The sequence below is a fragment of the Cyphomyrmex costatus genome, unplaced genomic scaffold, assembly GCF_001594065.2.
Source record: "Cyphomyrmex costatus isolate MS0001 unplaced genomic scaffold, Ccosl1.0 scaffold123, whole genome shotgun sequence".
Lineage (NCBI taxonomy): Eukaryota > Metazoa > Arthropoda > Insecta > Hymenoptera > Formicidae > Cyphomyrmex > Cyphomyrmex costatus.
In genome coordinates, this window is record NW_017275207.1 from 531522 (window position 1) to 544619 (window position 13098).

The 13098-nt window shown below is 37.1% G+C and overlaps 1 protein-coding gene across 2 annotated transcripts; it reads left to right on the top strand.

The window, feature by feature from the left end:
* Window positions 1-1150: 1150 nt before the first annotated feature.
* On the top strand, window positions 1151-11869 carry syd (JNK-interacting protein syd). Of its 2 annotated transcripts, XM_018550502.1 has the most exons (19): window positions 1151-1205; window positions 2320-2654; window positions 2764-2884; window positions 3399-3806; window positions 3887-4087; window positions 4170-4205; window positions 4416-4433; window positions 4778-4835; window positions 4972-5028; window positions 5109-5444; window positions 5529-5708; window positions 7127-7331; window positions 7403-8301; window positions 8409-8628; window positions 8722-9007; window positions 9077-9274; window positions 9375-9464; window positions 9648-9708; window positions 10161-10229. In XM_018550502.1, the coding sequence occupies exons 2-19, from the start codon at window positions 2361-2363 to the stop codon at window positions 10162-10164; spliced, it is 3672 nt and encodes a 1223-aa protein (XP_018406004.1). In that variant the 5' UTR covers window positions 1151-1205; window positions 2320-2360; the 3' UTR covers window positions 10165-10229. The 2 variants fall into 2 exon arrangements, with proteins under 2 accessions (XP_018406004.1, XP_018406003.1); XM_018550501.1 differs by lacking the exon at window positions 9648-9708 and having other exon boundaries at window positions 10161-11869.
* Window positions 11870-13098: the final 1229 nt, after the last annotated feature.

Below are 13098 nucleotides of genomic sequence, written 5' to 3' on the forward strand. Positions count from 1 at the left end.
TATTTTCTGTTAAAAGAAGCTTTTTAAATTATTATTGTATATGATATGATTATAAATAAATTGCTATGAGCTCATCTAATTCGTTTGTTTGGAACGCTTTCAAGCAATGTTGGATCAATATAAAATCATTCCTGTTTTATTTAATTCGCTCATATCTCTGCGTAAGAAAAATATTTTTAATAGATATAGATCTCTTGCTATATCAGTGCGACGGCATGATCGGTTAACTGATCGTGGTTGCGTTCAGTTACGCCACGTAGATTCATGTCAGTCGATGATAAATGCGCTATCGAGCCTATCAACCGCGTGTCCAAGCGCGATGGTAGTTGTCGAATGACGCCACGGCCACCTAACGGAAGTGAACCGAGAGTAGGCGAAGGCAACGTCGTCGCTGATCGTCGCGGACGGGGATGTCGGGCATCTATTTCCGAACACGTTGCAATCGGGGTCGAGGGGGACAGCAAATCGCTGGATGGCGAAAAACAGCTAGAAGAATTCGCGGGGTGTAAAGACTGGTCCCAACTGGTCCTGTCCTATCGTCGTCGATTGACAGTCGTGCTCCGAATTCTGTGTTGATTTATTACGCGGAAAGAGAAAGAGAGAGAGAGATAGACAGTCGTCATTCGTCGTGTCGCGCGACTGTCATGCCGAGTGTTTGCGAAGGACTCGAAGAGAAGAACAAGAAAAAAAAAGCGTAATCTCTCGCCCGTGGCGGTGGTTGCGAAACGTCACGCGCGACCGTTAGCGATCGGACCCGTACGTGCGCGCGTGCGGCTTGTGAGTGGCGCACGAGGTGGACAAGGTGAGTCCACGACGAGAGACGTGCGATAGGAAAGAGAAAGAGGACGGTGACGCGCAGGTAATGCAATGAGACACCGCGCTGGCCGCGCGTCGAGTTGCCGTTCGCTGCTCTCGCGCGACGTCTTGGACGGAGTCGCACGTAGGAGGTTATAAGCGGAGTTATGCGCTTGACGTTCGACCCGCCGACGAACGTCGATCGCGGTGGACCGCTACCGAGTCGTTTTTCCGGCCATTCGCAGGTCTGGCGAATGGACGACAGCTCACCGACCAACGCTCTTGATGGTCCACGTACGGAGACGCGCACCTCTTTGCGCCCTTTAACGCTTTCGACGACGTCCCGTGGTCCAGGATCCGTTTGTGAACTGGCTGTGAAAAGTGCAACGTAATTGTATCAAGTCCAAAGAGTTGAGTAGTGCAATTAATCATTCTATATTGTTTTTGTTTGATCTGATACTGCTGGGTATCTTGAGATATTGAAATGATTTTCTTTTCCTAGGAAGCAAAATGTTGACTGCATACCAGCAATTTGCTAGCAGACTTGAGCAGAATATTGCAGTACATTGGCATTAACTATGTTCACATTAAACTCGTATTTTTTCATCACAATCTGTCAGCAGATTGCCAGCAGAAATCAAGCAGAGTTGTTATGTGATCATTTACATGGAATTATTATATCTAAATGATTACAGAATGACACGATTTTGCTTGATTTCCATTGGAAATTTGCTGTCAGATTATAGCAGATTGGCAAAACATAAGCTTAATATAGATGTCAACTTGCCATAATATTCTACTTATTTGAATTTGCAGGCAAATTGCTGATATACTTCCAAATAGATAAATCTATCGTCAGCAGATTTTGCAAAATATTCACTATAAATTTTGTTAGCAGAATGCTAGCAGAGAAATAAAAATGTATGATAACAGATTGATTGTAGACTTGAGCAGGATCTGTTATCCTGTAATCATTTTAATGGCATATTCCATTTAAATAATTACAAATTACATGATTCCGCTTTGCCTAGATTTCAACAGAATATTAGCATCAAATGCAATCATATTTAGTTCATGTTCTAGCAGAGTGTGCAGACATAATCTAACAGTAAACTGTCATTAGAAACCAAATAAAATCTCATTTCTTAATCATGAAATATATATCATCTTATGATTATGAAATGGTCAATGTTGCCTCTGTAATCAATTTGCTGTCATATTCTGTTAATAAATTTTATTAAATTTCTTCTGGCATTTTGTTGGTAAAATTTATAGCAGATACTTTGCAAAACTTTTTAATAAATTGGTCTAAATCATTATTATACCTATATTTATAAAATATTTTAAACGATTAGATGTTGCTAAGCAATAATATAACTCAAAAGCACGTTATTACTGCATGTTATATTACTGAGCATGTTATATTACTGAGTCTTGCCAGTATACATGAAACTCAGTCAATAGTGATGAATTTGCTCTATTACAAATATGTTCATACAATATTTTTCTATATTATTGTTACAGGTATATAGATAGATAGATAAATATACAAAACACTGGTCAAAATGGATCAAGAAACGGTCTATGGCACGCATGAGGATAGCCATGTTGTCATGTCAGAGAAAGTACAATCTTTGGCAGGCAGCATCTATCAAGAGTTCGAGAAGATGATAGCGAGATATGATGAGGATGTAGTGAAAGACTTGATGCCTCTGCTAGTCAATGTGTTAGAATGTTTGGATATATCATATACTGAGAATCAAGAACGTGAAGTCGAACTAGAGTTATTAAGAGAAGATAATGAACAGCTTGTCACGCAGTACGAAAGGGAGAAGCAATTGAGGAAAGCATCAGATCAGGTGATTACTACTTTTTTTCAAATTAAGTAATCTTAAATCTAAAAATTTTTGGTATATGTGTGTGAAATAACAATACAATTATAATATAATGTGAATATATTTATACCAGAAACTTCTCGAACTGGAAGATGTTTCCGAGGATGAGAGAAAGGAGCTTCTGTCGAAAATTGATAGCTTGGAATCTATCGTAAGAATGCTGGAACTGAAGACTAAAAATTCTCATGATCACGGTACAAATGCCATTGACGTTTCCAGTCTACCCGTTCACAGATCTTCCCTTTACAGTAGAGTAGAAGATTTTGTTTTTTTTGTGCTTTATGTTTTGTTTATATTCATTCTATATATCACTCTCTTATAGTGATTGCGAGGAACATAGAGTGCAGGTTTACTATGCATTTTTATTGTTCTTTGTTCATTAATTATTTTTTTATTCGTTATATTCATATTTCAAATATAGTTTTATTTATAATGCTGTTATAAAGATTTATTATCTGACTATACTTTTTGTTGATATGTATAAGGGTCATGAATTTTTTTTACATCATTCAAATGTTTGTTATTTAAATTATTAAATTAATTTCTTGCTTTGAATTGATTTCTTGTGTTGAATATCACATGTTTACTACACAAAAATGTGAAGCATATTCCATAAATGTCCAGTCCATGTCCAAAATTGCTTCATATGTATATGTATACATATATAGATTACGCTTATTATTGAAAAACATTCACATTTCTTTTTAGTTGGTCGACTCGAAGAGAAGGAAGCTGAATTAAAACGCGAGTATTCCCGATTGCACGACAGATATACCGAATTATTCAAGACCCATGTCGATTACATGGAGAGGACCAAAATGTTGGTTGGTAGCACAGAAAGATTAGAGAGTGTATCTACCAGCCGTGCACCATCGCGGTTACCTTCCCTTGGACTTGCTCATATGTCGCGTAGTTCCGGGCCGCTTAGTTATGGCTTTCAGAGTTTGGAAGCTAGTATAAATGCCGAAGATGTTCAAGAAGATATTGTACCAAATGTCGTTAACTTGAGAACTGAAATGTTGGATAGTAGCAGCGAGGCTGCTATTGAAACATCCGACAAAAGCCAACTAACTGATCAACCAGTACAAGAGAACAAGACTACAGCTATATCTAGACGTATGTTGTATATTTAATAATAAATCTCATAAACTCCGATTTGAAATGCGAGATTTTATGTTAGAAATATATTGTTACAGACGAAAGTCCGGAAACGGAAGTCCCGCCAACTTTAATAACGCCAACGACTCCAACTGCAAGTATAGAGAAGTTAGCGACTACGCCAAGTGGTAGAAGCAGAACTGAAAGAGAACAACGAAGTGGTAATACGTTGTATCAAGAACTAAGCTTTCAAGATGCTGATGCACTGGGCGAAATGGACGAGGGTGCAGATATTACTGGTAATATATCCACGGAAATATAATGTTAAAGCTCGATTTTTTTTGAAAAATAAATTGATATATTTATTCATTCCATTTTTAGGAAGTTTAGTACATCCTGGAGAATATGCTTCGTCAGGTATGTTCGATATATATTCACAATTTTGCGATATGTATATATATTTATTCATTCCATATATTCGTTTATAATTTTATCCATCTTTTGAATTAATAGTTTTCTTTAACTTATATTATCTTTGTATTGTGTTTCATTGTTTGCCCTCCTATGCTGGCTCGTGTCGTACTTTCAACATGCGATGCATGACACTAATTTTATCATCAACTACAGTCAATGACAACTTCTTTGGTAAGATATACGTTATTAATAATATTTTTTCGTATGATATATACAATATATATATATATATACATTTTTTAAAATAATTAATATCAGATCTATTAACAATACAATCATTCTTGAACATACTTTCCATATAACATCACTTATAAACAAAATTAAGACTTCTAATTACAATAGATATACACTGCTTCTCATTTTTCTTAATTAACTGCTGTAACATTATAATTAAAAAATAGAGATTACATTTTCTATTACTCTTAATATAAATCTTAACAAACGATAATGTATTTTGGTCTCTATTAAAAAAAGTTGTTTTACTGTTTGTTATATTTTTATCTATTTTTTTACAGGCATGGGAAAAGAAGTAGAAAATCTTATTATGGAGAACAATGAATTGCTAGCAACAAAGTAAGTTTTTCATTTTATTAATAAAGTACAAAAGTTGGGAGTTATTTTCTAAAAATAACTGTAATTTTTTTTCTCAATCCTGCAAAAGTAACATATCTTTGTGTACTATAGTCTAACATTAGATATTTTCTTATAGAAATGCGCTTAACGTTGTCAAGGATGATCTAATTGTCAAAGTGGATGAATTGACGAGGTAGGTCATTATTAAATCTTTCTTATTGCAATATCGATATAACGATAATTTAGATATTATTAGAAATTCTAACATTATAGTGAACAAGAAATATTACGAGAAGAAGTTCGAGGTTTACAGCAAGCGCGTGAGCGATTGCGGCAACGAATTGCCTCTCTCGAGGAAGAATTGAAGAAGGTTAAGGAAGAAGCGGAAGCGGCAGCTAAAGCGACAAAAAGCGATGATGAAGAAGATGTACCTCTGTCTCAAAGAAAACGATTTACACGCGTGGAGATGGCAAGAGTGCTCATGGAACGAAATCAATATAAGGAACGATTTATGGAACTCCAAGAAGCTGTCAGGTGGACAGAGATGATAAGAGCCAGCAAGACCGATCCTTCCAGCATCTCGGGTGGGAAAGGTTCAGTGTGGAAGTTGTATGTATCAACAATAAATATCCACCAAACACAAAAATAAGGAGAAAATAAACTAGAAGAAGATTAATCCGTTCGTTGCTTCAGTTTTAGCAATCTTTTCACAGGCCCAGCTGATCGAGGGACGTTAGTGCGTTCTACACACACATTACCGCACGTGCGGTACAGTGCACCAGCGAATCAAGTCGTCCCTGCACCACCTCTGGACGCCATGCGTAGACGTACGTTGAAAAGTCGCCAAGACTTTCTCGACCAAGGAGACACCATGTGAGAAATCAATCAAATTTTACTACATGCACGTAGATATGTTACATCGACTTGACACATCGAATCCTGCCTAATTTTAATCTATTAGATCTTATTTTTATTTTCTTCGTCATTTTATACTTTCTTTCTATCTGATCATCATTTAACAAGCCTGAGTTCATTTTGTTCTAAGGAGAATATTTCTCGCGAATACGTAGTGTTATATGCAGGCTGCAATTCAGCACACAAGCGTAACCTTTTATTATCAAAATTATAACGATGAACACACAAAAGGTAATGTTACTTTATAATTCATGTGGGGCTGAATTATAGAAAAGAAATTTAGTATGTCTTTCTGAATTGCTCATCTTTACAGATTAGAATCTTCTTTGGTCAGTTGGGATCCATAATGTTTTGTCACGATTCACGATATTAGTCTCAATTGCGCTAAAAGACGTGAGTCTTTTCTGAATAATTTTAGCCTGTTTTCTATCGAGTTTGCGCGCATTGATGTATATGTATTAACAAATTCTCGCTTTATTCTGTATAATCTTTTTTTGGCTTTCAAGAAATATCTAAAGATAAAAATTTTATTGGATCTGAGTATATATCATCAAAATGATAAATAAACGTAGAGTTTTATATGACACATCAAGATTATTCTTCTTCCCCTTTTTATTTTGATTACTATATTTGAATCCTATTTTTAAATTCCTTTACCAAACTACCCGTTAATCAAGTTTTATTATAAAGTTTTAGCATGATTTGTATATCACAATGATGTATACATTGCTCATAAAAGTGCAAGAATTGCACTAATTAAACCATAGATAGATAGATCAATTTTTCACAGTAATAGTGTTTGAACAAAAAGATATACATAATTTTGTAATTACGAATTTGTACAATTTCTGGAAAAAATAATAACATGCGATCATTATTGATCGAAAGAAATAAATGAAGTTTTGAACGTTATAAACTTGGCCTTTATTTCACTCTTGTTACTGCGCTTTTGGTCTTTTTGTTGTTCGGGTTTCGTCCTTGCCTCTCCCTCGTGGCGTTGTCAAGAGATACCTGGTTTTTCTGGCTTCGGGTGGGGTGCTTATTGGTCAGCAGGTAAATCTGTTCCGCTCTACTTCTAACTTTCCGCTTCAACATCAGATTCTAAGAACAATAGAAAGCCTATAGATATATCCATATCTAACATACCCTCTATAACAATAAATTTACAAGAATAAGATTATTGTCGACTGTGAGAATCAATGGAGATGGAACCAAAATGGTCGAAGGATGTGTATGGTGAAATGGATGATCAGACGGACAGTCAACAATCACAATTTACCATTTGTTAACTCAGAAAAGTTGCAACGATCTTTCCCTTCTTGCTCGAAACTCATTAACATATAATTATTAACATATCATTCATGTCATCTTTGCAGATCGTCCGAAAAGCTCGTAGCAAGACGCGCGAGTGAGCGAAGAGAACAGTATCGTCAGGTGCGAGCGCACGTTAAAAAGGAGGATGGTCGTCTGCAAGCTTACGGGTGGAGTTTACCGGGGAAGCCAAGTGCTCCCGTCAGGCAACCTCCTGTCCCAGTTCCAGTGTATTGTCGACCCCTGCAAGAAACCGAGCCAGGCATGAAGGTACATGTTACATTCTGCCGTTTCTTGATGAAGAGAAGTCGATGAGTGAATGTTACCGTCATTTTTATTAGATTTGGTGCGGTGCCGGTGTAAATCTGAGCAGCGGTAAGACGCGTGATGGCGGATGCATGGTCGGCGGAAGTGTGTTTTACGCGGCTGAGGCTCAGGAAACAAGTAACGCGAAGACGGAGGCTGAAGATGCTGTCGAGCATTTGGATAAAGAGCTTCAAGAGAGTGAAAATCGACGGCTAGAAGCGGAACGGTGGGAGCAACAGCTCAGCTCACTCGTCTGGATCTGCACCTCGACGCAGAAGATGTCTAAGGTCACGGTAATCGATGCAAACAATCCGGCGGACGTTCTGGAGGTGTTTAATGTTTGTCAGGGACACTTACTCTGCATCGCGAGCGTACCCGGTGCCAAAGAAAGCGATTACGCACAATTCTCTAATGAGAACTCGATTCGCAATTCGAACGGCACGATAAACGATAGCGAGAACAACAACGGTGCCTGCGAGGATGTCACAAACGGAAATGAGAACGTCGAGCAAATCGGCCAGAAGAATCATCAAGACACAGAAACTGCCGGCGATAAAAATAAAAGTGAATCTGATAATCAGTCAGAGGATCAGGCAAACGAAAATACTGAAAAATCTGCTGAAACAGATCAGAACTCCACGAATGAACCGCAAAGTCTAGAAAGTATAGATAGTGAAAGCGCAAACTTAGGAAAAGTAAACTTTGTACGATGCAACGCTGAAGTGTCTTCTTTGAGATCGAACGACAAAGATGCCGTGAACGAAGAGGCGAAGGAGGAAATCGTGGAAGAAACACCCATCGAAAAGATGTCGTCCATACAACCGACCATGTGGCTCGGAGCTCAAAACGGTGCAGTTTTCGTTCATTCAGCCGTTGCTAAATGGTCGATGTGCTTACACTCGGTGAAGCTCAGAGATGCAGCATTAGCTATTGTGTATGTAGCTTTTTTGGATTGTACAGATCATAGCAAGAATTTGTTGCTGTGGTCCTAATTAGAAGATTTTATTGATAAAAGAGTAATGAAATCTTTCTTCTCATTAGACATGTGCAAGGCCGAGTTTTAGTCGCTTTAGCAGATGGAACTGTAACGATATTTCGCAGAGGCATAGATGGACAGTGGGATTTATCTCAGTACCATGTGATTACACTTGGTAGTCCTCAACACTCTATTAGATGCATGAGTGCAGTCAGCGGAAAAACAGTATGGTGCGGCTATAGAAACAAGATTCACGTGATCGATCCTATTTCAATGACGCTCGAGGTATAGAATTGAAATGATGCTTTAAAAAATGTACATTAAAATAATAAAAATTAAGTTTAATAATTTAATAAAATGGATCTTCCTATTTTACAGTGCACAGTGGACGCACATCCTCGCAAAGAATCTCAAGTACGGCAGTTAGCGTGGCTAGGTGACGGTGTGTGGGTCAGCATCAGGCTCGATTCGACGTTAAGACTCTATCACGCTCACACCTATCAACATCTCCAAGACGTTGATATAGAGCCGTACGTCAGTAAAATGCTCGGTACAGGAAAACTTGGCTTCTCCTTCGTACGAATCACCGCTCTACTTATTTCCTCAAATAGGCTGTGGATTGGTACTGGTAACGGAGTGATAATCTCAGTACCATTATCCGAAAGTAAGTGAAAAAATAGCATGACATTCTCTTAATGACACTCGCTAATTCTACAACATTTGGGTACTGCAGGTGCGGGTGGTTCAATGGCGGTAGCCAGAGCGCAGACAGGTAACAACAAAAGCGATGCACCAGGAGTCGGCGTCAGGATCTTCGCGTCGGAACGAGGCGTCACACCAGGAAGTTTTGTACCTTATTGCAGCATGGCTCATGCGCAGCTTAGTTTTCATGGACACAGAGATGCTGTGAAGATGTTCGTCGCTGTACCTGGTCAGTTTTGCAATGATCGCTATTAACTATATGTTGATTATTATTTTTTTATTGAGATTTTTCTTAAAAGGTTAATAACTTCGAATCAAATTGTTTTTAGGTCATGGTGGTCAGAGTGCGGTAACGGACGGAACACAACCTGCGATGCTTGTTCTTTCTGGTGGTGAGGGATACATCGATTTCAGAGTGGGTAAGTAAATTTTTGTAATGATTTCAAGGTATATTGTCTTCCTAAAAAATTATGAAACTCTGAAAACATGCGAACTGTTATGAAAAAATGAAATAAACTTTCATTATTTTTTATTATATGAAGTGAAGTTATTAAAGATGTGGATGATTTAAATTTGAGTTTAATAAGTTATTACAATTTTAGCAGATGAAGCTGAAGACGAGAGTGATGTGGCAACACACCTAATTGTGTGGCAGATGGTCAGGTATGCCCCCAGAGAGAAGCAAGAAGTGTGCCGATTTCTGTATCTCAATTTAAAGAGCATTTCTCTGTCCTGACAAATATCACTATTAATCGGTGCATCCTTTACTAACAGAACAATGTTTCGCACTGTTGCACGGTAGAACAAAGTTCGACTAACAACATTATTCCTATAATCTTTGTGCATATCAAATGCATATGACTGTGGGGTATCTCAGATTTCTATAGATTGCTTGCATATTTATATATGTGCAAACATCAAAGTTCAAGAACAAGTATACGAAAAAAGGATTTAATATTCTCAAAAGCGATAATATATCATTTATTTTATTCTCTGGGGGTTGGGCTTTCCCATCTATCATGCATTGTCTTGTAGAAAATACGATTTATGCCTGTTTTCTTTCATTTAAGTACATATTCGTTACTAATAATATTTACATTTTAATTATCTTCCAGGTGATGGAGAGGAGACGGAGGAAAGCATGGATCGATCAACTACTGTAGTCAGCAACGAAGAGCATGGTGAACAGAGTCACCTGATTGTGTGGCAAGTGCAATGTCCTTTACCGATGCCAGTCAATGGCTAGCCTACGGACGGAATGGATAAGCGTGATTTTCTGTATAATTCAGCTTGCAACGCATTACATGTGTCGTCGATAGATCATCGGATCATGGATTGTGAATCATTGATATTCAAGCAAACGATCCTCATCGCTGCGAACTAATGTGTGCTACCTTAGATGTACTAATATAACGATCGTAGCAGAGTACATTAACAATTCCCAAAAGTAATTATCACAATTTTTCATATTAGCAGAACGAAGACAATTATATCAAATCATGAGTTTTTCTGAATCATCACGTGTATCATGATATTCTTCCATAGCGGAGGCAAATTCACCGTGTATGACGGTATTGCATGTGTGCGGGCAGAATTTTTTGGGGATTTATGAATTTTGTCGACGTAACTGGAATCACGAGGTCTGTTCTTTGTCGCTATACTAAAACTTTTGCTTTCGCGAAATTTAAATATATGTCATTTTAAGTATAAGTGTACACTAGTTTAGTTACAAAGAATAGATCTACTTTAACTCCGATGCTAAATCATCTCTCGCTTCTCGTTAAGCCGCGCATTCCTTAACTTAAGCCTGCGTACATAGGATCAAATTATTAAGTGACATGTGCCGGAAAGTTTCTCATGACGAGTGTTCATTTTAGAATATCACATATTATGAATGGCGGGGAGGTATCGTTATTTGAACTAACCATTGTGATAATGCGACGATATTATAACGCGGGACGAGATAAGTTTCGATGCTGCCGTTGCCACATTACTACAATAAAACATTTGTTCGAAGTACTTCGCGTTATGTACCTGTCGTGAGAATATTTCTCAGTCGCCGTTAACACGCAGTACGCAGAGTATGCAGTAAGGTGCGTGCAAACTCAGGCAGATTCTTAGACGTAATGTAATATTAATTTTTCGTCGGAGAGTATATTATTTTCCAGACCTAATCGATTTTATTCGCGTACATCGTGTCGAACATAATGATAATAATAATAATAATAATAATATATATATATAAAATTATAATATATATTTCCCCCTCTCTTTTGTCCCCTTGATCAAGCATCGTTAGATCGTGCTCGGCGAAACGTAGCAGTTTACACAATTATTAGGAGCAACTCGCCAGTGATGTAAATAATAATAAGATGTTTATATAGCGTTATGTAGATCCGTTATTTAATTTCTTTCGCGAGCAAAATTTTACAAGTGCGTAAGACCTCTATTCTCAAATTTAGCTCCACCTTTAGTATGTTACCAAAGAATTGGAACGGTGATCTGATCATGTTGTTTGTATTATTTACAACGAGAATTATACCTTGAAAAGGGAAATTTGTTCTTATTTCCTTTTAGCTCTCGGTCGAGCCAATTAATATCTGGACTGATACAATTTTATAAATTCCCAATGAAGCAGCGCGATTTAGACGGCAATTTTTAGACACGTGCGATATGAGGGCTGCGCATTATCGTGCGAGCCGGCTTTTAATGTCGAGCTCGGAATTGTACCTGGCTCAGGTGGCGTTGTAACGGCATTAATAAACGAAGTTACGGAACTAAATTACTTGCTACTCCCTTCGTAGTTCCACTGAAGTTAATGCATGAGAACACTGTCCTGATTTTTCTAAATGAAAAAAAAAAAGTTTGTATAATTAATTATGTTATAATTGATATATTAACTTATTTCTGTGATGTAATAAGATTTGTAAGGAGTTTTATTACATCAAGCTTATTTTTTTTAATTGTATGCTTAATTTTATGCGATTAAAATGTTTTTATTAATTTTATGAAATTGGAGTTTATTTATATGCATGTATATATATATTGACTTTTCCATGCATTCGTGACGTGATTGATTTGTTATGTTTCCTTGAACTATTTTTAGTCACAGAGCGATTAGCGAAGTTCCACAAGTAAGATTCTATTTTTATTGAACAAAATACAATCTAGTGACTGCAGTGAGCTGTTCAACTGCTTGTTTGAATTGGCAGGTAATTTTTAATAACTATTCTGAACAAATATAGTGATACTCTATAATCAGTACATGTATAACTGTATATTTTAAGATATATCCTGATACATCCTATTATTGTGTTACATATATTCATCATACGTATTATAAGTACCAATTATTCGCATGTCATTTAACCTATAATTAGAATGTTTATATTAAATTATATAATTTCTCTGTTTGCTTAACTATTATCAATATTAATTTTGCTTTATCTTGCAGCTTTTTGTTATTATTGCTAACAATAAACGTAATTGCCATAAAATTCAATTATGTAGCACATATCACATTTCAAAGAACATTGTGTGTGCGTGTACTGTAAGATTATCATCAATATAATATATGTGACTGTACACAATAACGCAGCTTGCAACATATCTATGAATAATAATGCAAGAAATAATTATATTATTATGTGTACAACTTTGCTTCCGCCGGTTTTTTTTCCGAAATTCGAGGCTTCATTGTAAAAAACTGGTTACACATTTATGATTCAAAGTATTATCCACCGCTGGCCACTACTTTCTCCCATCTTTCGGGCAGTGTATGAATCCCGCGTTGAAAAAACTGGTCATCTTTTGAGGCGATCCACGAATCGATACAACTTTTTACTTCTTCATAAGACCGGAAGTGCTGGTCAGCCAGACCATTGATCGAAACAAGTGATAGTCAGAGGGAGCAACGTCTGGAGAATACGGCGGGTGGAGTAGGACTTTCCATTTCAACGTTTCGCGTACAGCTTCATCGATGTTCTCATTCTAAAGCTAGATGCTCATTGGATATCGTCGCTTACGTCGCGCTGGTGTGCAGCTGGCATTATG

Excerpts from the sequence above, each read along its gene's own strand:
- syd (XM_018550501.1), top strand. The coding sequence starts at position 2,361 with ATGGATCAAGAAACGGTCTATGGCACGCATGAGGATAGCCATGTTGTC. Across the intron at positions 5,445-5,528 it reads AAAGGTTCAGTGTGGAAGTT|TTTTAGCAATCTTTTCACAG; the intron begins GTATGTATCAAC and ends TCGTTGCTTCAG. Across the intron at positions 9,275-9,374 it reads GATGTTCGTCGCTGTACCTG|GTCATGGTGGTCAGAGTGCG; the intron begins GTCAGTTTTGCA and ends AATTGTTTTTAG.